Source organism: Centropristis striata, chromosome 11 (assembly GCF_030273125.1).
Source record: "Centropristis striata isolate RG_2023a ecotype Rhode Island chromosome 11, C.striata_1.0, whole genome shotgun sequence".
Classification (NCBI taxonomy): domain Eukaryota; kingdom Metazoa; phylum Chordata; class Actinopteri; order Perciformes; family Serranidae; genus Centropristis; species Centropristis striata.
The window spans coordinates 11,011,496-11,037,483 of NC_081527.1; the positions used below are offsets into that span (position 1 = coordinate 11,011,496).

At 38.4% G+C, this 25,988-nt stretch overlaps 1 protein-coding gene across 1 annotated transcript; it reads left to right on the plus strand.

Moving 5' to 3' along the window:
* The first annotated feature begins 765 nt into the window (after positions 1-765).
* On the plus strand, positions 766-20,834 carry LOC131980233 (apolipophorins). Its single transcript, XM_059344445.1, has 24 exons — positions 766-908; positions 1,109-1,159; positions 1,343-1,509; positions 1,589-1,659; positions 1,888-2,053; positions 2,218-2,355; positions 4,241-4,418; positions 4,503-4,639; positions 6,837-6,940; positions 8,298-8,463; positions 8,605-8,787; positions 8,891-9,043; positions 9,962-10,106; positions 10,702-10,860; positions 11,928-12,046; positions 12,135-12,344; positions 14,458-14,613; positions 15,745-15,929; positions 16,880-17,062; positions 18,349-18,440; positions 18,593-18,762; positions 19,130-19,283; positions 20,358-20,434; positions 20,634-20,834. Exons 1-24 carry the CDS (start codon positions 845-847, stop codon positions 20,832-20,834), a joined length of 3,429 nt encoding a protein of 1,142 aa, XP_059200428.1. The 5' UTR covers positions 766-844.
* The last annotated feature ends 5,154 nt before the right edge of the window (positions 20,835-25,988 follow it).

The window sequence follows — 25,988 nt, forward strand, 5'->3', positions numbered from 1 at the left end:
TGAAGAAGATCACAGTAGCAACAATACTTTGTTTTTGTTTTTTTCTGTTTTGTAGCTATACTTTTGTACTATATGATGTTTTCTTGTTATTTTGTCCTAGGCTATCCCTGCAGACAGTGTTTAGGCTTAGCCCCAGGCTAAGGGAGGTGTTAGCCTGTGGCAAAGAAAGCTTTAACACTGGCAAAGTCCAAAGTGTGCTTACCTCAGCTTTTTAGCTAAGGGTTTCTGGCCCCTGAAAAAAAATGGACTTAACCATCAGGCTAAAAGTTGCCACTTTGAAACAGTGCAAAGTAAACAATGTAAATCTAGAATATTAACATTAGTCACGTTTTCATACATTTACCCTGGAGCTAGTGGAAATGCAATGTGAAATGTATACCGCTGGGCTGATTTTACCCCTTGCTGTGTGTGAAAATGGGCTAAATTAAAAGGTTATCTGTTAGCCCTGGGCTATTCTTAGCCCTGGACTAGGCTTTTGTATAGAATTTGCAGTGTGAAAAGCCCTCATGTCTCAGATTGTGTATTATGCTGCCACCCTGCCAGCTTTAATACTGTTTAACTTTCCTCCATAAACTGGATTTCCCTCCATATGTGGCTGATGACTTATGTCCGTCCAACTTAATGGAGGGGGGATAAGAAAACCTCAGTGAGTGATTGGCTCGGTGAGTGTTTGTAGCTCCAGCTTGGAAGGTATTTCCTGATTGGTCGCTGTGAGCACCATGGGTCACTGTGGAAGCCCACGTACAAGCGTGGTCTTTCAGTGGCTGTGAACAGTGCTTGGTTTTCTTCTCGCTTACATGTGGAGGCTTGGAGGCAGCCAGACCTGCAGTGACTTGGCGTTGCTATGGCTATGTCCTTGTTACTCCTCAATTGTCTGCATGTTACATTAATTTTTCTCCTGCTACATGGTGAGTTTTTAGCTTTTGTTGTGCGCTGTAGTCATTCGTGGTGCGTGTCATTCAGTCATCCATTGAAAGCAGAGTTGACTTGATTATCAGTTAAGATGACATGACTTTGAGTATTCAGTATTTATGTTTAGCAGGCTTTCTTTGAGAAGACCTTTTTTTTGTCACTATGTCTGAGATTATTGACCTGATTTTCTCTGCAGTAGGTGATTGCTCTCAGACGGAACAGAACCTCTGTGATTCAAGTTGTGCTGGTGAGAACCCACTTTCTTGCTTATATCTAATATGGTGCATGCTTAGTGACAAATACTTAAATTATGAGTTTTTTTTCATGCAAGACTTACAAGACAGACAAGAGATTTATTTGCACTACAAGATATGACTCAGTGAAATGCTTATTTTCCTTGAATCTTATGATTATTATTTCATGTCTTCAGGGTTTTCTACCTCTGACTTGTCCTATCAGAGAGGGGTGAGGTACACTTACAGGTACAGCACGACAATTACTACAACCCTTCATGGCTCCAGTGCTGGCAGGAATGGACTGGCTTTGGACTGTGTGGTTGATATTGACGTGGTTTCCAAGTGTCACCTAATGATGCAGGTAAGTTTCAATTAAAGTGAAAATGAAAATAAAGAAAGTGCTGCAAAAAGTCAATGATTTATGCACCTTTGTCCTACAGATTAGGAATCCACAGATAAAGCGACTTTCCCCTCAGAAAGAACACTCTGTGCAGCGTTTAAAGAGCCTTAGGTAATATTCTGTTTGATTTCATACACGTTTTTATGAAGTAAATGAATGAATGTTATTTTGGCATAAATGCATGTGTCTGCTTTAAGTCTGCAGCTTTCAAAGTGTTAACTCCAAATCATTTTGGAATGCTGCAACTGTTTTTCCTATGAATGTGATACTCTGTTCAGATGCTTCACTTGTCTGTGTTTTCGGGTCTCGGGGGGCTCATCTGGTGTTTTTGTTTCCCAGGGAGTCACTGGAGAGAACGCGCCTCAAGTTCTCCCTCCAGGGGGGAAAGGTCACGGCCCTCTGTCTCCAGGAGGGGGAGCAGGTGTGGACCCTCAACATTAAAAGGGCTCTACTGAGCATGCTCCAGACCTCCCGCATGGCCTCCAAACAGGAATCAGAAAAGGAGGTGAGCGTTAATGAGGGCTCTTTAATACACCACTGCCTCTTCTAGTCTGACAAATACCACCTCGACTCCTACTACAAATAATAACTGTCATTAAGTGCTTCTTGTCGTATTATGGTGCATTCACATGGTGATCATCTGACTCTTCTTTAACGCCTCTGTCTCAGACCGATGTGTACGGGACGTGCACCAGCAGGTATGAGAGGAGGGGACCTGTACTGCTGAAGAGCAGGGATCTTAAACAGTGCCAGCACTCCAGGCTGGAAAACTTCTGGCCCCATTCAGTGTCTTTAACTGAAGATACAGTGAGTTTATTTCTCTTCCTGCTTTGTTAGAAGTGTTGCACTCACTGAGGCCATGCACTTTTTCTGGAAATTTCAGGTTTTAATCAGGAACTTTAGAGTATCTGTAGCAACTTTGGGGATATTCTACAAACTAAAATGTATACGTGGTGGTTATTAGAGGTGGGAATCCCCAAAGGCCCCATGATACGATTTTATCCCGAGACTTGAATCACGATACGATATTTTTGCGATTTTAAGCATTTTGCGATATGGTGAGTATTGCGATACAATATATTGCGATTTAACTGTTTAACTGCATTTTGTGTCCACAATTCTCAGTCTATTCATCTCACTTTCTTTTTATTTCTCCACAGTGACCAACAAAGTATTCAGTCAAACTGATCTGAACTGATATCAAACATGTATGGATGACAGCAACTGCAGCATTTTATCAAACTTTCCTCAACTTAAAGCTTCTCTGCTCTGACTTTTTTAATGAAACATGGAAAAAGACTTTGTATCGTTATTTCAACAACTTTCAAAATCCTGACGCAAAATATTGCAATACTATGCTGTATCGATTTTTTCCCCCCCCACCTCTAGTAGTTATGTTATAGGCTGATTCCAATTTTATATGTATGTATGTATGTTTATATTTTGTATGTCTATTTAAATATGGATATATGGAATATATATTTTTTAGGTCAAATATATTTGTCAATGATTCAATATTCCTCCAATTTAATGTTAGTTGGCATGTGGAGCTCTGAAACAGCACTTTTTTTTCACCATCATTTTTGTATATAAATTAAAAGGTAATTTAAAACAAAATAGGCATGTTGGGTTGCATTGTTCAGGGTTTGCTGTAGGGGCTGGAAATAATTAAAAACGCCTGAATTTTATTGTGGATTTTTAACAAAAGGGCCAGAAATTTGGTTACAAACAATTGACACATTTTGAAACGTGTTTTAATTTGTCACTCTTGCTGTCACAAAACATACTTGATTGTTTATAGGACAATAACATGTACTTTATGATGATGAAGTGCAATAATTAATGTACTGTTTATAGTGTATGTGCACAGTGGTGGAAGAAGTATTCACATCCTTTACTTAAGTAAAAGTACTAATAAAACACTGTGGAATTACTCCACTACAAGTAAAAGTCCTGGATTCAAAACTAACTGAAGTAAAAGTACAAAAGTATCAGCATTATGCAGAATGAACCCACTCAGATTGTTAAATATATTCTAAATATATTATTAGATTATTTGTTGATGCATTTATGTAAGCAGCGTTTTACTGTTGTCCGGATAGGGCTCATCTTAACTAACTAATACTGTTATGAGGTATCATTTAAAAACAAATGTCTAATCACTCTAAATGTATCATGTTGTTTATGTTCAATCTTGACCCCAAAAGTAACTTAAGCTGTCAGCTGAATGTAGTAGAGTAAAAAGTACAATATTTGTCTCTAAATTTAGTGGAGTAGAAGTATAAAATTACATAAATTGGCAATACTCAAGAAAAGTGCAAGTACCTCATAATTGTACTTAAGTACAGTACTTGAGTAAATGTACCTAGTTACTTTCCACCACTGTATGTGCATTATATGAAATGTAGCTTACCACAGCTGCAGGGTGCTGGGGAAACTTAAGGATCTCTGTCGTACTTTGTAAACCATGAGACTAGCTGTGACCCTGGTGGTACATTGTGCATGTGGATTGCTTTTTTCTACTCTCTGGTTTCTGAGTTTAAAGAAAGTGGAAGTTGAAAGTCACTTTTCTGCACCACTGAATAACAGGATGTCCCTTCTCGCCCACTACATCAGCAACTTTGTTCAACAGACGCACTTGATTTATGCTTTTGTGACAAGTTTGTTTTGTGGTTTTTTGTTTGTTTGCTAGTCGGTGCAGTCAGAGCTGCACTGTGTTCAGCGCCATGGATCCACAGTGATGGAAGAGGTCAACTGTACTGAAGCCGTTTTCATGGCAACATGGTCCAGGACTACAGGGCTGGTGAAGACCCAAACGGTGTCCACTCTGCTCCTGCTCAGAGCCCAGCCGGGGTCTCCTTCAGGAGCAGGTCAGGACTGTCACTTTTAGCAGTTGCAACCATTCTGTTTAACACACACCGGCCTGATGTTTGCTCTCCTCAATGCTCACACAGATTCCTTAGGTGTCGGCGTGCTCACTGACCTGCAGTTTGAGGACGAGGGGGCTGCAGGGAAAGCCAAAGCGTCAACACCTCAGCAAGCCAGTCAGACTGTCAGGATGTTATGCAGCCTCACCTCAGACCCACAACTGGTAGGCCTCCAATCAGCTTTTAACCCTTTATCGGGTGAAGAACTATATTTGGTAACTTCAGCGGATATAAAAATTAGGTCCCCATGTCTCTCTGTGAGGTCGTAGAACCACATGGATTTCTTCCAGCTCATCAGCAAAGATCAGGCTACATCACAGACAGTGACACCATGACATCTGACCAATCAGTATGATACGAGGAGAACTTGACTATGACGGCATATTAGGGCCAAGTATGAATAAAAATAAAAATACAAACCGGGGGGTGGGGAGGTAATATGTTTCGTGAAAAATGTTGCAAATTTACTAGATTAAAGTGGCAAACCTACAAGAAAAAAAGTTGCAGATTTAAGAGTTTTAAAGTAGCAAATCTGTGTAAAAAAAGTCGCAAATTTACAAGAAAAAAGTGGGGGGAAAAGCAACTTTTATCTCGCAGATTCACCACTTTAAATCTCATAAATCTGTGCATTTTTTTCTCGTAGATTTGCCACTTTAATCTCGTAAATTTTTTTCTCAAAATATTACCCCCCTGCCCCGGGTCCCTATGTTTTTTTTTTAAACATTCTGACAGTATGTAATATCCTCCAATATTCTCTAGGGTTGAAATTTGGATTTTGCAAGTATTTCAATGAGTGCCCTATTAAGGGTTAACTGTGTTTATTATTTTCTGTTTCAGTTCACCTGTCTAGTGGTGGAATGTAACTAAATACATTTACTCAAGTACTTTTATTTTGAGGTACCTGTACTTTACTTGAGTATTTCCATTTTATGTAACTTTCTTTATACTTCTACTCCACTACATTTTGAGGCAAATATTGTACTTTTTACTCCACTACATTTAGCTCACAGCTTTAGTTACTTTTCAGGTGATTTAACATAAACATGATACAGTTTATGCATATTTTCTTTCAATTAAACCTCATAACAGTATATTAAGTAGTTAAATTTAGCCCTACCTTTAGAAAATTATAACACTGCTTTCATAAATGCATCAATAATAATAATAATCTTATAATATATTCAGAATATATTTAACAATCTGAGTGGGTCCATTCTGCATAATGAGTACTTTTACTTTTGATAATTTAAGAACATTTTGGTGCTGATACTTTTGTACTTTTACTTAAGTAAGTTTTGAATGCAGGACTTTTACTTTTAGTGGAGTAATTTTACAGTGTGGTATTAGTACTTTTACTAAAGTAAGGGATCTCAATACTTCTTCCACCACTGCACCTGTCTTTGAGACCTATTTTCCTTACATAAAATGTCTTATTATAGCATATATTTTGTTGTATTTATAGTATTTCCTTGTATTTACATTTTATATTGTCTTTTTTATTGTCTCTTGAACGCTCTAATTTTGCACATTCAGACTAGTTTTTAACTTTATTCTATTCTATTTTATTGTATTGGTGTTGTGCTGCTGCTGGAATTGCAATTGCAATATATTGATAAAAAGTTCCTATCGAATCATCTTCTTCTTTCAGATTTGTGAGAGAAAAAACATCCAAAATACACATTAAGTGTTTATTTTACTACACTTTGTCTATTTGTGTCTGTGGATTTCTCCTAAATTCACCCAAATAAGAGAATTAGAGAAATAAAGAATAAAAGTTAAATAAAAAAACCAAGTAGTTTAAGTATAACTGTGCAAAATTACCGAATTCAAGAGACAAAAAAATATATGAATACAGGGAAATAATATACAAGAAGAAATACTGTACGAGCAGATATTTATATGAGGTAGTGCATAAACAGTGCAAAAAAAATTAGTGCAAGTTTATTAGGCACCTGTGTCTCCCCCTAACACTTTCATGCTGCAGCTCCTTTCATCAAATGAATATGAATCACTTTTAAGTAGCCTGCACGCTGCCAGACCTCAGTCGGTTTGTTGGTGTTTGTACTCGTGGTTTAACTTCCCCTGAGGCTTTGCTATGTATCATTTTAATGTCTCCAATACTCAGGAGGCCAGCCAAGCCTAATCTGGCAGCCTTCATCACAGTCTGTTTACATGGAGGTGTTTAAAAGAGGCCGTCAGAGCCAGAGTCTGACACACTCTGCAATATAATTACTGTATGGGGATCAGGTGATTGATGGGAAGAAAAAGTGTGTTCACAGTTCTGCAGGAGGCGACAGGATCTGGTTCTATCCCTTTTTACGATGCCTGTAAGTCTGTATATATGTTTGGCTTTGATCCTAGGTATCACAAGAGTTCCTTCAACTGACTTTCCAGCTGAGAGATCTGACTCTCTCTCAACTCAAGACACTTTGGCAAGAAGCGTCTTTCAAGTGCCGCAATGACTGGTCAGTACTTCCTCAGTGTTTTAGGACGGAGTATTTAACGTCTAATGCCATTCAGTTCTTCGTCAATGTCTCCACATGACAGTTTAAGTTTCACATTTCCACATTTGTTATAGCTAATAAAATCTCTAGTGCTTAACTGCCAGTAAATTGGTTTAAAGCTGAAAGGGCTCTTGTTTATGGGTTATGATTGCAAAAATACGCAGCCTCTGGCCAAGTCAGCAAGAAGACAAAGGGCAGTCTGTGTGGGACAGTAGCCAATCTAATCAGAGAGTACTTAGAGACACAGATGACTTACAGGGCCCCTCCTTAGTCCGCAGTTTCTTCTATCGCAGACCCCCTTCAACTCCCTCACATCTGCTACATAGGAGCAAGATAAACAGAGTTTTAAGTTGGTTCATCTGTTTTGGTTGTGTCTCTTTCTTGTTTTTTTCCTCTTTCCATAGTGATTATGAATCTTTTTGTAGTCATTTTGAGTATTTGTGGTTGTTTTGCCCCTTTTCATAGTCATTATGAGTCTCTTTGTAGTCATTTTGTTTCTCTTGTTGACTTTTTGTCTCTTTTTGTTCTAATTTTGTGTCTCTTTGTAGTTGTTTTGCGTCTCTTTGTTGTCATTTTTTGTCTCTTTGGTGTTGTTTTGTGTCTGTTTATGGTTGTTTAGCCCCTTTTTTAGTAATTGTTATGATTCTCTTTGTAGTCGTTTTGAGTCTTTGTGGTTGTTTCCCCCCTTGTCATAGTCATTATGAGACTCTTTGTTGTCATTTTGTATCTCTTTGTTCTAATTTTGAGAATCTTCATAGTTGTTTTGTGTCTCTTTGTAGTTGTTTTGTGTCTGTTTGTGGTTGTTTTCCCCTTTTCATAGTCATTAAGAGTCTCTTTGTAGTAATTTTGTTTCTCTTTTTGACTTTTTGTCTCTCTTTGATCTAATTTTTGTTTCTCTTTGTAGTTGTTTTGTGCTTCTTTGTAGTTGCTTTGTATGTTTTTTTGTCATTTTGTGTCTCTTTGTAGTTGTTTTGTGTCTGTTTGTGGTTGTTTTGCCCGTTGTTGAGTCTCTTTGTGTCCCTCTTCAGCTATTTAGCATCTCTTTGTAGTCTCTTTGTTGTCGTTAGTTTAAGTGACATTTTATAGGTGAAGCCAGGGATAAAGGAAAATGTTAAAGAAATAGAAGAAATAGAAGATTGGTTAAATTCTCCTGTTTCTATGATGAATATGAAGCTTCCGAAAGCAGTTGGTTAGCCTAGCATGAAGAGCGGAAACAGGAAAGTAGCTCACAGCCATTTTTACAACACTGTATTACACTATATGACACAGGGTACATACAGCAGAGGTTGATACTAATGTTGATTTGCTGGTTGGACAGGCAGCCGTTATTGGATGCATTACCAGCCTGTGGATCTGAAAACTGCATCATACTACTGACAGAACTAATGAGAAACAAAGAGCTGGAGGAGGAGCAGGCGCACGCTTTTCTCACCACCATAGCCCTCATCCCTCATCCCTCGCCACAGATCATCGACTCCATCAATGTAGGAAATCTATGTGACATTAATGATGACCTACACCTCTCATACTTTCTGTAATCACTCCTCAGACATATAGGTCAGATCCTAATCATTCCTCATTGTTAAAGCAACACTAAGGCCTAGAGTCTCTGCTGTCTGTCTCAGGTCTTACTGGAGGTCCCAGAGGTTCAGTCGAAGGCGCTGTTAGCTGGATCATGTCTGGTCTATCAACTGTGCCAAAGGTCTCAAGCCTCCTGCAGTGAACTTCCTCAAGTACAGACCTTTATGCAGACACTTGAGGACACCCTGAAGGAAGGCTGCGAGAAGGAACAACCCACTGGAAACAAGGTGCTTTCAGACTGAGCCATGCACTAGATGCATTTCCTGTCATGCACCTGGTGATTTGAACAAGTTGGCATAAACAATGTCTATATAATTTGTCGCCCCACAGCTTTTTTATGCACTGAAATCTGTAGGAAACACTGGTTTGTCCGCTCCGGTCTTCATTCCTCTGCTGAAGTGCTTCATGCTCGGCCACTCGACTGCACTGGAGTTGAGACGTGCTGCCATCCAAGCCTTCAGACGCTTCCCCTGCTCAGCAGATGTGAGTTAAGATAAGACTTTATTTATCCCGCAGTGGGGAAATTTAGTTGTCATAGCAGCTCAAGATACAGACACATACAGTCATGGAAAAAAAATATTAGGCCATTATTTTCTTCAATTTCTTGTTCATTTTAATGCCTGGTACAACTAAAGGCACATTTGTTTAAACAAATATAATGATAACAACAAAAATAGCTCATAAGAGTTTAATTTAGGAGCTGATATCTAGACATTTTTGGTTGTCTTGATAATAGCCAAAAACATTATCAAGATGTTATCATTATATTTGTCCAAACAAATGTACCTTTAGTTGTACCAGGAATTAAAATGAACAAGAAATTGAAGAAAACAAGGGTCTAATATTTTTTTCCATGATTGTAGATATAGAAGACAGAATAAGAATATATATATATATATATATATATAGTATAGTAGTATGAACAGCAATTAATAAATATATATATATACACAGAGATATACACAGTGTAGTATAAGTGGTATATGACAGATATATAATATAGAAAAAATATATAAAGATATATAATATAGAAAAAACACAGAAGGTCTAATATAGGCCTAATGTTGATGTTGAACCTTCATCTATTTGTATGAATGACATCAGGAAGCATCTTCTGCACATTCCTTCACATATTGTTCTGTTGAATTTGTGGAAAAAACAAAACGTCGCCTACTTCCAGCTCTTCATAACTATAAATAGACTGACAGGACACTGATCCTGATCCACTGATTTTTCATCCAAAGTTTACTTTTAGGCGAAGGCCCTAGTGACTCAAATATAAATATAAGTCTCCACATGACAGAGGCTGATGTTCTAATTGATTCCTGATGAGTTGAGGTGGAGGTGAAGAGGTGATGAGCAGTCGAACATCAGTGACTGACAGCAGTTTCCTTCCTTCAGAGGTCTGTGCTGTTGCAGCTGTACCGCTCCTCCCAGGAGGATCCCGAGGTCAGAATCGCTGCATACCAGCAGCTCATGCTCTGCCCCGATCAGGACGTGTTTGAAATGGTGAAGAAGACGCTGAGGAACGAGACCTCCAGCCAAGGTCTGACTGAAACCACTGAAGTTTGTAAAAGGATGCTCAGAGCAGCTTCTCAATAGACGTTAGTGATTAATTTAGTTCTTTGCTGCTCATGGTCAGATTACTGCTTTCATTGTCAAACAGGTGAAAGATTCTTTATTGCAGCCACTTACTTTCTTTATTTAGGAGTTGGACCATAAGTCTTTAAATTGGCTACATTTGTGTCTTTATACAAAGCTGGTGGTCCATGTTGTTTTTCTAATTATGCACAAACTTCAATTCCACCATGTTTCTCCAAAATACTCAAATATATATAAAAGGATTCTCGATTACTTTTATTCAAACTCTTTATAGACATCAGTTATTTAAAATACTCAATTTTTATATTTGTATTATAATGTAATTTATACATACATATAATATTATATCCCTTAATTTTCCTTTTTTCCTCCATTTATTCCAAGTATTTTTACTTATTTCTTGTTATTTTATTTACTTATTTAGTCTTTGTTTTTTTTAATTTTTAAATTCTTTTTTTAAATTTGTATTTTTTTTATCATATATTGTTGATTTTCTTGTTCATCTTCACATGAAAGCCTTTTCTCTTCTGCTTCTCTAGTGGGCTCATATGTGTGGAGTCACCTGACGAATGTCCTGCGGAGCGAGGACCCCATGAAGCAGGCCCTGATTGAGTTGCTGCCTGATGACATCATCAGCAGAGACTTTGAGGCAGAGTTTCTGAAATACTCATCCTATTCTGACCACACTGTTTCATCAGGTAATGATGGCTTCACTTCAGCTTCAAATTGTCTGAATTTTCCATAATTACATAAATTAACATTTCACATTAACATGCAATTATCATTTGCAGAAGCTACTAATGAGGACGAGGTGGTGAACAATTGACCGTTTGCAAAACTCCTCCCTCGTAAGCTCCTCGTCCAATCATAGCTTAGCAACCGTTACTAAGAGAAGAAGTTCCGACAAGTTTCTCTGAGCATCAGTGAAACGTGTGCAGGATTTGTAAATCTGACAACAGGTACCCTCAGAGTTTAGCAGGAGTCGTTTTTTCCCCTTTTCCAAAACTCAAAAAACAAGAGGAGCGTTGCTGGCTGTGGATTAAAGAGTGTGGGAGACTCCACACATAATATCTCAAGATCAAAAGACACACAAATGTCTGCTCCAAGTTAAGCTGCTAGCTAGCAAACCTGAGCTAACTCACAGTTGTCTATGTTAAATGAGACAAACCGGATTCTAACAGTTATGGTTCCTGTCACTTAGTATCCTTACCACTACTGGTGCAGAACTAGTCCAACAAACTTATTAAAAAAAACTCGCAAAATTAGCATGCTATGCTTGCTAGCAATGTTGTTAGGAGTTTAACATACAGGGCTGTACAGTGCTAATAGCTAGCATCACTAAATCCCACATCGGCCAGCTATTGGCTAACATTCTATCAACATTTCACATTAACTACTAATATAAATGGTCATGTTATGTTTCCAATTAATTAAGTGGTGTGAAACTAGAGTCTAACTTCTTCTCTTTCAAACCGTATAGAGTTTTGACCATGTATGTTAGCCTTGGGTTTACCGGAGTCGGCAAAACGACACTAACGCTGGCGATATCGTTTCATTCATTTTATTTTAATCTTTGTAGCATTTTGTTTATTGGCAGCCAAAACTCCAAAACACCCGCTAACACATCGCCGGTCCGCTCCATGGCTGCAGACGGTCCTAGAAGCTTGATGGGCATAGCAACAGTAACTAAGGGGGCGGAGCTTTTGCAAACAGTTAATTTAAAGTGCGGCCTGTATCCACAGCTTTGTTTCTTTTTCTGTTTCAGGCATGGGGATTACAAATGTGGAAATGTCTTTAGTTTTCTCTCCTAAATCCTTTCTCCCGAGATCTGCCTCTACCAACCTGACAGTTTATTTTCACGGCAGAGCCCACAACCTTCTGGAGGTGAGTTTGAAATCCAATAGTTTCCTAAAAGTATATTAGAGTCTTACAAAATTCTGTTAACTACATGCATTTTTGTTACCTAACTCAGGTTGACCTTCACGTTGAAAACGCTGAACCGCTTTTGAAGAACGTTTTCGGTCGACAGACGCCCGACTCTGATGGAGAGTCTGTGGTTCGAAGTCGGAAACAGCCCAAAGAGGCCCAGAGGAGCCGAAGAAAAACAGATGATGGTCATCAAGGAGAAAAAGAAATGTGTTTATCCAGCACCAGCAGCTATCTGAGCCAGGCCAGGGCCATGGTGAGGTCACTGTGTGTTCGGTTCATGTTAACTTGGTCATTTTTGATACAAAGACCAGACTGTTGTATGACAGGTGGGGATGGTGTTGCAGCACACGGGTAGCCATTTATATCGCATTTTAGATTTCAGACATTTGGTCATTATTGTTATCTTGGCTGTGCCTTTGTATAATACTGAAATAGTTAAAGTAAATGCCTGGATTAAGATTGCAACTAAAATGACCATTATTATCTGACCAACAGCACCAAACCAAAAGATATTTAGTTTACGTTAAGTATTGAAAGACACCACAAAGCAGCAAATTCTCACATTTGAGAAGCCAAAATCATCAACTTTTTGCATTTTTCTTTAAAAAGTGACTAAAATGATTAATCAATTAGCAAAACCATTAATGATTAATGATTTTCTGCACATCAACTTATTGATGAATTGAATAATAACCTTGATAACCACTAATTCAAGCTACAAGATTTCAAGACAGCAAATAAATACATTTCTACATTTCTACATTGTCATTTAGCAGATGCTTTTATCTAGAGCAACATACTATTGAGAGTTAGTACAACACAAACAAATATGTAGTCAAGAAACAACACAAGAGTAAGTGCCATGGGTTAAGTAATTTACTGAATAAATACCTAAATATTATATATCCACATTGCAAGGATTTAAATTATATTCCCTGCTTCAAATATACCATTTTGCTATTTGTGAAATATCTTGTTTATTGTCTATATAAATCTGAGAAACCTTAAACTAGCATTAGAATGGACAGAGTCCTCTGACAATAAAAGTAACTAGAAATGCTTAGATAAAACACAAGATTAACAATACAAGGTTCTTTTATTTATTTAAAGCATTTCATTTTAGGAGGAGTAAAATTTTTTATTTTTTTTGTTTAATACCTTGGAATGTACAGTAAGATTTACAGGAGAGTTACTGGAGAGTTTTTAAAAAAGATGGATAAGGATGATCATAAGAGTAAGGCAAACATGTAGGATAGTTTGACACTCACCAGCCACTTTATTATCTAGCAAGGTGTACCTAATAAAGTGGTGGTGTGGTCATCTGTTGCTGTAGCCCATCTGCTTCAAGGTTGGACGTGAGTTCAGAGATGCTCTTCTACATACCTGTTGAACCAGTCAAGTCAAGTCAATTTTATTTATATAGCCCAAAATCACAAATCACATATTTGCCTCAATGGGTTTTACAGACTGTACATGGTACAACACCCTCTGTCCTTAGACCCTCACAGCGGCCAGGGTAAAGCTCCTCAAAAAACCCTTTTAACAGGGGAAAAAGAAGAGGAAGCAGGAGCTCTGGGAGGAGACAGCAGCAGGTGATGAAGCGCCACCATTGGCCAGCAGTGATGGTGAGTGTAGAGTGGACCAGGAGAGGAGCATTCCCTTCTGGGGCCGAACCAGATCCACAGCAGTGAGACCAGCATTAGTGATGCCGAGCAGGACCACAGCTCCACATCCTGTGAAAGAGAGAGCAAAGAAAAGTGAGAGTACTCTGGAAATATATACGTTAATACACAGGACAAGATGTTACTATCCGTTGTGCCATAATCCAAGGGAGTGGACACCCCCCCATCCACACCATCACTGCAACCAGTCTGGCCATTCTCCTCTGACCTCTGTCATCAACAAGGCATTTTAACTGGATATTTTCTCTTTTTCGGACCATTCTCTGTAAACCCTAGAGATAGTTGTTAGATCAGCAGTTTGTGAAATACTCAGACGTTCAGAGTCACTTAAATCACCTTTCTTCCTCATTCTGCTCGCTCTGCTCACTTTAAACTTCAGCAGCTCGTCTTCATGAATAAATGCATTGACTTTCTGTCATGTGAATAGCTGATTAGATTTCTGTGTTATGAGCAGTTGAAACTAATAAATGTCAGTAGGCTGCTTAATCCACCAATTACTCAAACATCCCTACAAATACACTTTTAGGATACTTTAAATAGCTCAATGTAATGACTTCATTATAAGGTGAAATGAGGTGAAAGAGGATTTGGGTTTTATAGTTTAAGATTTCAGGTCATGTAAAGTTAATTTAATTCAGTGAAAATCCACAATCTGCACCACAGGTTTGTTCTTTGTCTCTCCAGTTGTTTGGAAGGAGAAGAGAGGAGAGCAGGCCCAGGTGTTGGCTCGGCGTCAAGGTGTTTGGCAGTGAGCTCAGCGTGTTCACATGTGAAGATCTCTACAGTCAGATGGACCGAGTGTCGCTGAGCATGGCAGGACTGGCTGTTAAACTGCTCAAGGTAAGCTGGAAGAAGATTGTTCTCCACCTGGTTCACTGCTGTCAGTCATCCTTGGCTTTGGTGCATTCGCGTTTGGAGAAATCGTGGTTTGATTATTTTCCCCTGTGACCTGCCTGTGACCTACGTGACGTCATTTTAACAATTTTCTCCTCGTACCCACAAACTTGAATTTGTGTTCACAGTGAAGACTTCGTAGTCGTAGAGATTCACAGCTTTTAGATTCATACTCACATCAAAACAATCCTAACCCAAACCATTTCTCAGACTCATGTATATGAAAGCAGAATTTTGTGTACAACTATTTTATTAACATACAAATGTTTAATGTGTTACAACCCAATTTGGGTCTCGGGAAAAGGGAATGTAACAGGACGCCGGTGTACTCGGGCAAATACAGATATTTATTAATTAATAGCAAAGTTAACAAACAGTAATAAAAGGAGAACCTTCTTCAGGCTAGTAAAGTGATACAAAGTGAGGCAAAGAACAAAGGGCGGTGGGTGGCGCCAACTCATAAAACAAACAAACTAAAACAATCTTCCCACTCGGTTTCCCCCCCACTATCTTTCTATTCGAAAACACAATAAACAAAAGAACTCTGGCTATCTACGCTGATTTAATCTACACAAACAAAAATACATAAGTGCAACCACCCATAAACTAGTGAATCTAACAAATGGAATAATCAAAGTGTGGTGCAAAGAAAAACGAGAAAAAAAAGAAAGAAAAACTAAACCTAATGCCCAATAAACAAACAATCACCCGAATGAATACGAATGGTTGGAATCATGCACACATCTTTATGACAGCTGTCTTACTCCATACCATTCATATTTTCATTCCCCTCTTGTAAAGACCTTTCTCTCCTGTTGAAGGATAATGCCAAACACAAAATTTGTAGCAAAAACCAAGGGGATCCATAAGATACATTGTTTTTATCAGATAAAGTCTTTTCTCAATGGTGTTACAAAATCAACCCAGTTTTCCCATAAATTCTTAAGTTTATCTGATTCTAGTCTAACTGAGAAAGTCAACTTTTCCATAATAAAAATGCTATGCATTACCCCTTGTGTTTTCACACACTCTGCTGTCTTCTCTCTCAACCCGTCTTCCTTCCTCTGTGTCCTCCAGGGTCAGGAGGTTCAGCTGAACCACAGGGCCGTGCTGATGACAGACGAGCTAGTTTTACCGTCTCTGTCTGGTTTGCCCGTCAAACTGGGCATCAACATGACCTCGCTGCTGTCACTGCGTCTGAAGGGCAACGTCAACTACAGGGACACTTCTCACTTCTCCCTGTCTGGATACATCAAACCGAAGTACTTCAATATATATATCAATATATATAACAAGGGCGACACCTCTGACCTTTTGTTTTCAAGCTGTACATTCAGTAGAGAGTAACTGACAGCTATCTTTATTCTACATTTACATTTAGTCATTTAGCAGACGCTTTTATCCAAAGCCACTTACAGGAAGAATAAAAGCAAACAATCAAGGTATAGTGCAGTAAGAGCTATTTGTGCATCAATAAGTGCTAGTGACAATTCTTTAAGGAGTAGAATTGTCATGTGGTGCTAGGAGAGAAGATGCTCTCTGAAGAGCTGGGTCTTCAGGAGTTTTTTAAAGGTAGAGAGGGACGCCCCTGCTCTGGTAGGAACTGGTAGTGTGTTCCACCAGCGGGGAACAAGAAATGCAAAGAGTTTGGATTGCCTTGGACCAACGGGGGGCAGAGCCAGGCGCCGTTCATTGGAAGAGCGCAACGGTCGTGAGGTAGCATATAATAATAATAATAATAAACTTTATTTGTATAGCACTTTTCTTAACAAAGTTACAAAGTGCTTTACAGGCAAGAAATAAAAACATAGTGGAAGACAGAAAAAATTACAATAAAACAACAAAGCAAAGTAAAGTGCAATGCAGACAAGTTGGAATCACAAATGACAAAACATAGAAAGTGGCACGAGCTGGGTGAGAAAACAACAACTAAGAGATTAAGTAGTTAAAAAGGCTTTGCGATAAAAGAAAGTTTTCAGTAGGGATTTAAAAAAGGCTAGTGATGTAACCTGTCTGACCTCAAGGGGTAGAGAGTTCCAGAGACGTGGGGCCCTAACAGCATATGTCTGAATCAGGCCGTTCAAGTAGGTAGGAACAGTGCCCGAGACAACTTTGTAGGCAGCATTAGAGATTTGAATTTGATGCGGGCTGCAACAGGTAGCCAGTGGAGCTCAATGAGCAGCAGTGTGACATGTGACATGTGTATTCTCAGCGCCTACGTGGGGCTGTCTGCCAGGATGGGGGTCGACGGTGCTTTGGGTCAGGCTGCAGTGGACTGGCTCTCTGAGCTGAGGAGCTCCACCAGTCTGGACGGCAGCGTTCAGCTGCAGGAGGGCCGGGACGCCAGGGTCACACTCAACACACCGGAGGACGTCATGGACATCGTCTCTCTCAGGTCAGTGTGGGCGTTTATTACAAGGATTAAAGGAAGGTTTATACAGGCACATCTCAAAAAATTAGAATATCAAGAAAAAGTTCAATATTTTTTGTCAATCATTTCAGAATGTGAAACTCATACGTTATACATATACATGTATATATAAGGGCTGGGACTCGATTAAAAAAATTAACCTAATTAATTAGAGGCTTTGTAATGAATAAATCGAAATTAATCGCATTTTAATCGCATATAAAATATTTGACCTGAGAACAGGGAGAAGCAATTTTTTTCACATTGATTTTTAGTATACCATTGATTAATGACTGAATACATAAGCTTAAGCAACAAAAATATTGCTTATTTTTGTTCAAGTCCAACAGACCAGTGCAATTTTTGCCATTAAGTGTAGCAATAGCATATTTAGAAATATAGTACATTTCAGAAATTCAGGTAGCCTATAGGTAATAAACTATGCTATATGTTTTGCATTGAGGTGATACTAGAGGCTCGATGTGCTGCGGTGATATTCGGCGAATTCCTTGTTGCATAGCAACACAACCATGCTCTTATCGACGCTTCCATCCGTTCGTTTTTTGTAACAAAACCACGCTTCATCCTTCATTTTCACTGTGGTTTGTTGTTGTCTGAACTCATGAACGCTAGTTGGTGCTCCAGTATAATCGGTCCGCCTGAAACTCATCCAGTGAGAAATGTTCCGCGATACAAAAATAAGTGTGATTAAAATGCGTCAATTTTTTTTACGCGTTACTTTTTGTGTTAAAGTCCCGGCCCTAGTATATATACATATAGATTCATTACGCGTAGAGTGAAATATTTAAAGCCTGTTTTTCTTGTCATTTTGATGATTCTGGCTTAGAGATAATGGAAACCCAAAACTCAGTGTCTCAGAAAATTTGAATATTACATAAGATCAATAAAGAAAAAGAATATTTTAAACACAAATGTCAGGCTTCTGAAAAGTATGTTCATTTCCATACACTCAATACTTTATGGGCGACCGTGTAATATGTTTACACTGCATATAAGTGTACACTTCTCTTATCTTACCAAATTTTACACATATTTTTCACACTTACTTATAAGTTTCAGTTATTATGATTCACATGTTGCAATATTTTGTTTAACCTAAACTAAACACAGTGTCAGTCAGGCAGTGGTTTACTGTGATTTTAGAGCAGCTAAGGGAAGTTATTAGGCATGACACGGAGCAAAAAAATATTTTGAGAGGTGTATAAGATAATGGTTTCTTAGAAAGCATGTGTTATCTTTGTGTTCACCAGCTCCAGAGTGTTTCAGCTCAGTGGAGACCACAGAGAGGAGATAAAGGGGCCAAAGAGTCGAGTCCAGAAGACCAGCTGCACTCCAAAGACCTGTAAGTCCTCAAACACTGTCTGTGGTCTTATACAGGTGTTGGGCAGTTCATATTATCTGACATTAAATCATGTAATAATGGACAAGACCTGCGATGGTCACATGATATTGGCTCTGATTTGTTACAAAACTCTGGTCTCTGCTCCCTCGCAGGGTCCAAGATGGTCGGCTGGCAGCTGTGCTCCAACGCCTCTTACCCGTCACCTGCCACAGGTGTTTCACTTCCAGCTCCAGGACCTGTCCACCTCTCCCTCAGGCTGCTGAAGCTGGACAGAGGTCTCCATTACTACCTGCTGGAGGCTGCGTACTCGCTGCTTCCTCAGGTGTGCACGTTAATAAATGATTCTGTAGTAATTTAATTTTACTTAATATATTTGATAAAAATGTATTAAATATAAATGTCTCCTTGATTTTGAGGCAGATGTTTAAGTAACTTGAATGTTTGAGATATAATCTACTTATTTTGATCACATTAAATATAATCTTTATGTGTATGTGATTCTAAATCAAGAGAATTTTGAGTGACGTAGTTAGATTTAATTAATAATATTGCAATCTGTTGCCTCAATTTTATTGAGTAGCTATTGTTTATCTTTTTTTTTTACAGTGTGAGGAAATACAAAGATCTACATGTGAGGTGGTTCTCTCTTTGTATTTAACACCCAAAGGTGTCCCCAACTTGTGTTTCAGAGAGGCACATGGCTCCCCAGAGAAGCCTCCATCCACCTCCTCCTGGCTACACCGCAGTCCTCCATCCCCAGGGACATGTCTCTGGACCTGACCTTCAACCCTCACAGGCTGCTGCTGAGGATCATCCATCCTCTGAAAACCATCCACATACAAGGTTGGTCACGGAGGGCAGTGGTGGAAAAAGTATTCAGATCCTTTACTTAAGTAAAAGTACTACTACCACACTGTGAAATTACTCCTCTACAAGTTAAAGTCCTGCATTCAAAACTTACTGAAGTAAAAGTGCAAAAGTATCAGCATCAAAATGTACTTAAAGTATCAGAAGTAAACATACTTGTTATGCAGAATGGATCCACTCAGATTGTTTTATATATTCTGAATATATTATTGGATTTTTGTTATCGATGAATTTATGTAAGCAGTGTTTGATTTTCTCAAGGTAATGCTCATTTTAACTCCTTGATATACTGTTATGAAGTTTAATTTAAAAAAAATAAAAATCGAATAACTTTAAAATGATCTTTTTTTTAATTCTAAATCTTGACCTGAAAAGTAACTAAAGCTGTCAGCTAAATGTAGTGGAGTAAAAAGTACAATATTTGCCCCAAAATGTAGTGAAGTAGGAGCATAAAGTTTTTTTTTGTTTTTTTTTTACTTTTTATTTTAGGATTTTAATCATTTTACAATCATAAACATTTTTAAACATTAAAACATTTGCTGACATAGGACTTGTAATAAATGACATCATAATAAACATCAACACACAAAACACAAGGGGAGAATAGATCAATAAATAATTGATAAAAAAGAAAAAAAGTAAAAATAAATAAAAAATTATATATATATATTCTTCTTTTTGAAAAAAAAATACATACATACATACATGCACGTACATACAAGTAAATAATAATAATAATAATAATAATAATACAAATAGATAAATAAAATAAATAAATAATAAGTAGATAAAATAGGATAATAAGAAAACAATAAATAGAATGAATACATAAAAAAGGTAAAAGAAATAGATTAAATTAAGGAACATGTAATTATGCAGAGGTATAAAGTTATATAAAATGGAAATACTCAAGTAAAGTACAAGTACCTCAAAACTGTACTTAAGTACAGTATTTGAATAAATGTACTTAGTTAGGTTCCACCACTGACAGAGGGACACCAAAGGAAAAACTTCAAATCCGGGTTTAATGGTAATGTCATGTTTTCTCAGGGCAACTTGAGCAGGAGAGGAACATAAAGTCAGGAAAACTGGAGCTGCTGATTGACGGAGTTCATTATTACATCACGGTAAGTATTGAGTTTTTCTTTAGTATTCCATGCAGACTAAGATAAAATTGATTAGCACTGAATAGTGTGTTCAAATAAATAGCTTTACAAATACAATCAATGTGCCACAAACCTTGGATACAAGTTTTATACTGTACATGACCTGATCTGAAAATGATTTTTCAGTCATAAAAGATGTTATTTATTTTGTCATCTTCAGGGTTTGGTCGACTCTCAGACCCTGCTGTCAGAGCAGAGGACACGCTATCACCTTGAAGCTAAACTGGCCGCTAATGGACATCCCATGATCCTCTCTGCTAATGTTACTCGTGGACTGGGCAGGAAGACGAGCTTCTCTGCCACTGTGAAGAACGTGTTCAGAGAAACTGTCTCTCTGTCAGGTATCCAACTGGCACTATAACACACCTTTATTTTCGCTAAAAGCACTCATTTTGGTTACACTTTATAATAAGGTACACATATTCAACATTAATTAGTTGCTTTTTAGCATGCAAATTAGTATGAACAAGATGTCACTTTAGTATGGGGAACATATTCTAAGTAACAAAGACTTCATTTAGGGTTATTTGGACTCTTTTAACACTTGTAGTTGTTTTGTTATGTAAGAACAGACCATATTCATTGAGTGTTATTAAGGGAGAATAACAGAATAATTTTTGTGGTTCTACCACCTTATAAAGTCCATTCCAAGCAAGCGTATTGAGATCGTAACTCATGTACAACAACTTCCTTACTTACTATTAATAAGCAATAATTCTGAGTTTATTGAGGGAAAACTCTTAGTTAATGGCTTACTGGTTGTATAATAAGGCCATGCAGAATAAGGCATGTATAAGTACTTAATAATGACTAATTAAGAGCTAATATGTTACTAATTTGCATGCTGATGCAACTAATTAATGTTGAATACGTGTACCTTAATATAAAGTGTTACCCACAAGACATGGAAAAACTTATCCATGCATTTATTTTTAGTAGGTTGGATTACTGCAATGGCATCTTCACAGGTCTTAACAAAAAATCAATCAGGCAGCTGCAGCTGATCCAGAACGCTGCCGCCAGAGTCCTCACAAACACCAGGAAACTGGACCATATTACACCGGTCCTTAAATCACTACACTGGCTTCCTGTGAGTCAGAGGATAGATTTTAAAATCTTACTGCTGGTCTACAAAGCTCTGAATGGTCTCGGACCAAATTACATGCTTGATCTGCTCCCTCTCTATGAAGCATCCAGACCCCTTAGGTCATCTGGAACTGGCTTGTTGCGTGTCCCAAAAACAAGAACTAAGCGGGGTGAGGCAGCTTTCAGTTATTATGCTCCTCACCTGTGGAACAAACTACCTGTAGATCTGAGGTCTGCCCAAACGGTCAGCTCCTTTAAATCAGGACTAAAAACACTATTGTTTACTGAAGCATACTCTTAACTTTAACACTTATCTGCTCTACTCTACTGCCCTTACTTTTTAACTACACAATGTTTGACTTGTGCTTTTTATTATTTTATCTCTTTTTTTTTTATCCTGCTGTATCTTCCCTGTTTTAATTGACTGTTTTTATTGTTTTCAATTGTGTCTTGCTGTTTTTAATGTGTATGTAAAGCACTTTGAATTACCTTGTGTTGAATTGTGCTATACAAATAAACTTGCCTTGCCTTGCCTTACCCTTGTTTTATATAACACATACAAGTTATTTAGCTCTATCCATCATTCCCCACACCAGTGGCTCTGGAGCGGCGGCGGGACGGCAGCAGCAGGCAGTACTCTGTGGAGGCGGAGCTCCTGCTGCCTGGCGTGGTCGGCACCAGGATGCTGGGACTGATGGAGCAGAAGGGCTCACTGTGGAGCTCCGCGCTCAGGCTCAAATACGGTTTGGGAGGTGAGTGACGAAAAAACAAAGTTTTAATGCCTAAGGGCAGTTTAAGCTGCTGCTCATTGGAGTTACAAAGTGAAGGAGCAGTTCACCTAAAAAGAAAAAATATATACTTATAGACTAATGGATGGATTATGACACAATAGGCACCTATTTACAGACATGCAACAAGCCCCACCGTCCTACAGGAGCAAGACACAGACTTTGTGGTGGTTTTAAGTTATTATGCATCTGATTGTGGTCTTTGTGTCTGTTTTTTTGTCTTTTTGTGTCTCTTTGTGTCTGTTTTTTTGATATTTTTTATTATTATTGGTTAATTTTATTCAAATATACAAAATTAGGCCTCATATCAAGTGAACAAAAAGTAATAAAACCTGAATATTTTTTTCAATAGTACTAGTGGGGGAAAAAATCGATGGGAATGCACGGAGTGGGATTTGTCAACTTTTAGTGAAACTTATGTTTGAAAGCATTGTAAATTTTTAGACGACAGCAAAAAAAATTTGAAAAAATCACACCTGTGGTTGTCCTGACCTTTGACCCCTACGCAGGTGATGCCCGGCACCTGCGCCAGGAGTGCTACACGTCTCAGAGACTGAGGAGCGAGAGGGACTCAAACCTCACGTACATCATGAGAGCAGATCATGAATTCTACTGCTCCAACATGGCTCCTATCAGCCACAAGGTAGCTGGAGACGTGAACCTAGAGGGTGACACAGAAATGTGTATTATCTTCAAGTCATTTGGTGTTCCATGCATGCTTTTGCTGCTGGTTTCCAGTGTCTGAGACTAATTATTTCCTAGCCGGGTGCAACTGAGCAGCACAGGTTTTCTCTGTGATGAAGAGTTCTTTGGTTTCTCTTCAGATCCATCTCAGGCATGAGGAAAGCCCCAGCCACATTAAATCCTCCCTGGACGTGAGCTATGGCAAACACTGGGATGAGATCAACAACAAACGCACACTTCTTCTGAGCCAGTCTTTCAAAAACCAATCCACTCAAGATCACACCAGCTACACACTAGAGGTAACCAGAGCTGCATCTGTGGTCTGTGAGTCCTTGTATTTACATTTTCCAAGCATGGATTGCATATTTAATTTTTTTGTCTGTCCTGTTACTCCAGTTCAGTCTGCAGGTGCCAGAGAAGAATTTAAACTACAGGACTCAGCTTCTGCACTCTCACCTGAGACAGCTCGGCTCTGAGAGCAGCACTCACCTCAAAGTCAACTACAACAACCTGATGCCGCTGGTGGCTGGATTACACTGGAAAAGCCCTCCCAAAGACACCCTGCAGAAAAAATGGGAAGGTAAATGCTTATATGTAATCATATAAAGTTTTTAAAGGGGCCATATTATGCTCATTTTACGGTCTATACTTGTGATTTAGGTTTCTACTAGTTTACATGCTTTAAGAAACACTATTTTACATGAAAATTTCATTATCTTGAAATAACATGATAATATCAAGCGTGTCAAGGCGTGTGCATCACTTTTAAGTGTCCTCTGGAAACACTTCTGTTGTGTTGTGGTCTATTTTCTTATTGTGTTGTGTTGTAAATGGTAAATGGTAAATGGACCTGCACTTATGTAGCGCTTTTCTAGTCGATTTGCGACCACTCAAAGCACTTTACACTACAGACTGCGCCCATTCACCCGTTCACACACATTCATACTGGTGGCAGAGGCTACGCTAAACGGTGCCACAAGCCACCATTGGGAATTCATTCTCATTCTCACACCGATGAACGCAGCGTCAGGAATTTTCTCAAGGATACCTCGACACGTAGGCTGCCTCTTTGCAGCGCGTTCTCTAAATGCTGCGCTTGTGATGTCAAATTGATGAAGATGTTTTCTCAATTAGCTTGTGTTTGGTGTATTTGCATGTGTTTTCTTAAGTTGCAGCGCTGTGAGTTCTCAGGGCCACCGTAGCTATATAATAAAGCAATCGCACTTTTTACAACACGGGAACTTGAAGTTCGTATTCGAGTCCATTCTGGTGTTGAGGCAGTGGTCAGCATCACTTCTCTTATTATCATCCAGGCACATTTAACATGGACACGCCGTGGCTGTACATCTACACCACCCACAAACTGAGCCAGCAGCAGCGCCACACGCTCCAGCTCACCTCGGAGCTGACAGCCAGCAAGTGGCTGACCATCCGCAACCTCATGCTGGAGGGTTTCTACAAGGACAGGGGCAGAGAGAGGGAGGCCCGTCTGGAGCTCTACAGTCCAGCTGCCACCTACATACAAGTAAGGAACATTCAAAGTATCATATCAGCAGTGGTGGACATTCATGTCACTTAAGTAAAAGTATTAATACCACACAGTGAAATTACTCCACTACAAGTAAAAGCTCTGTATTTAAAACTTACTCAAGTAAAAGTACAAAAGTATCAGCACCAAAATTTTCTTAAATTATCAAAAGTAAAAGTACTCATTATGCAGAATGGACCCACTCAGATTGTTAAATATATTCTGAATATATTATAAGATTATTATTATTAGGGATGCATTTATGAAAGCAGAGTTATAATTTTCTAAAGGTAGGGCTAAATTGAACTACTTAATATACTGTTATGAGGTTTAATTGAAAGAAAATATGCATAAACTGTATCATGTTTATGTTAAATCACCTGAAAAGTAACTATAAAGTATCAGCATCAAAATGTACTTAAAGTATCAAAAGTAAAAGAACTCTTTTTGCAGAATGGCCCCACTCAGATTGTTAAATATATTATAGATATATTATTTCTATTAATGCCTTGATGAAAGCTGTGTCTTAAATTTGTGAAGTTAATTAGAATTAGATAAAAAGACTTATTTTATCTACTTAACCCATATACATGAACCCATTCAGATTGTTTTATATATTCTGAATACATTATTGTTTTTTATTATCGATGCATTTATGTAAGCAGTGTTTGATTTTCTCAAGGTAATACTCGTTTTAACTACTTAATATACTGTTATGAGATTAAGTTTAAAAAAAAAAAGTCAAATCACTTTTAATAAATCATGTTTTTCATGTTAAATCTCGATCTGAAAAGTAACTAAAGCTGTCAGCTAAATGTAGTGGAGTAAAAAGTACAATATTTGTATAATGTATTTAGTTACATTCCACCACTGCAAATAAGTATTAGACTCAGTGAAGTTTTGGTTTCATGATGGGGATTTTATTTGTTAGGAATAGAAAAAAACTAGCAAAATGGTTCAAATTTTAACATGTGCATTGCCTTCTGCTCCTCTAACTCCTCCGTTCCTCCCAGGCAGGAGGCTGGGGCGTGGTGGGGAAGCGAAGTGTGAAGGCCTCTGGTTCATTGAGCTCGTTGTGGACTGCACCCCTGAGAGGAGACGTCTCCCTGGAGACCTCCAAATTCAGCCACACCCTGCAGATGGCCTCTACCTACGGCAAGCACAACGCCAGCCTCACTGCTGCCCTCAACACCGTGGAGAAGGTGGGTGTCTCCAGCAGAATGATAGAATGTAACTAAGTACATTTACTCAAGTACTGTACTTAAGTACAATTTTGAGGTACTTGTACTTTGCTTGAGTATTTCCATTTTAACTTCATACTTCTACTTCACTACATTTTGAGGCAGATATTGTACTTTATACTCCACTACATTTAGCTGATAGCTCTAGTGCTAACAAATAAAATCCCCACCATGAAACCAAAACGTTC

Excerpts from the sequence above, each read along its gene's own strand:
- LOC131980233 (XM_059344445.1), top strand. The coding sequence starts at position 845 with ATGGCTATGTCCTTGTTACTCCTCAATTGTCTGCATGTTACATTAATT. Across the intron at positions 4,419-4,502 it reads GGGGTCTCCTTCAGGAGCAG|ATTCCTTAGGTGTCGGCGTG; the intron begins GTCAGGACTGTC and ends ATGCTCACACAG. Across the intron at positions 4,640-6,836 it reads TCACCTCAGACCCACAACTG|GTATCACAAGAGTTCCTTCA; the intron begins GTAGGCCTCCAA and ends CTTTGATCCTAG.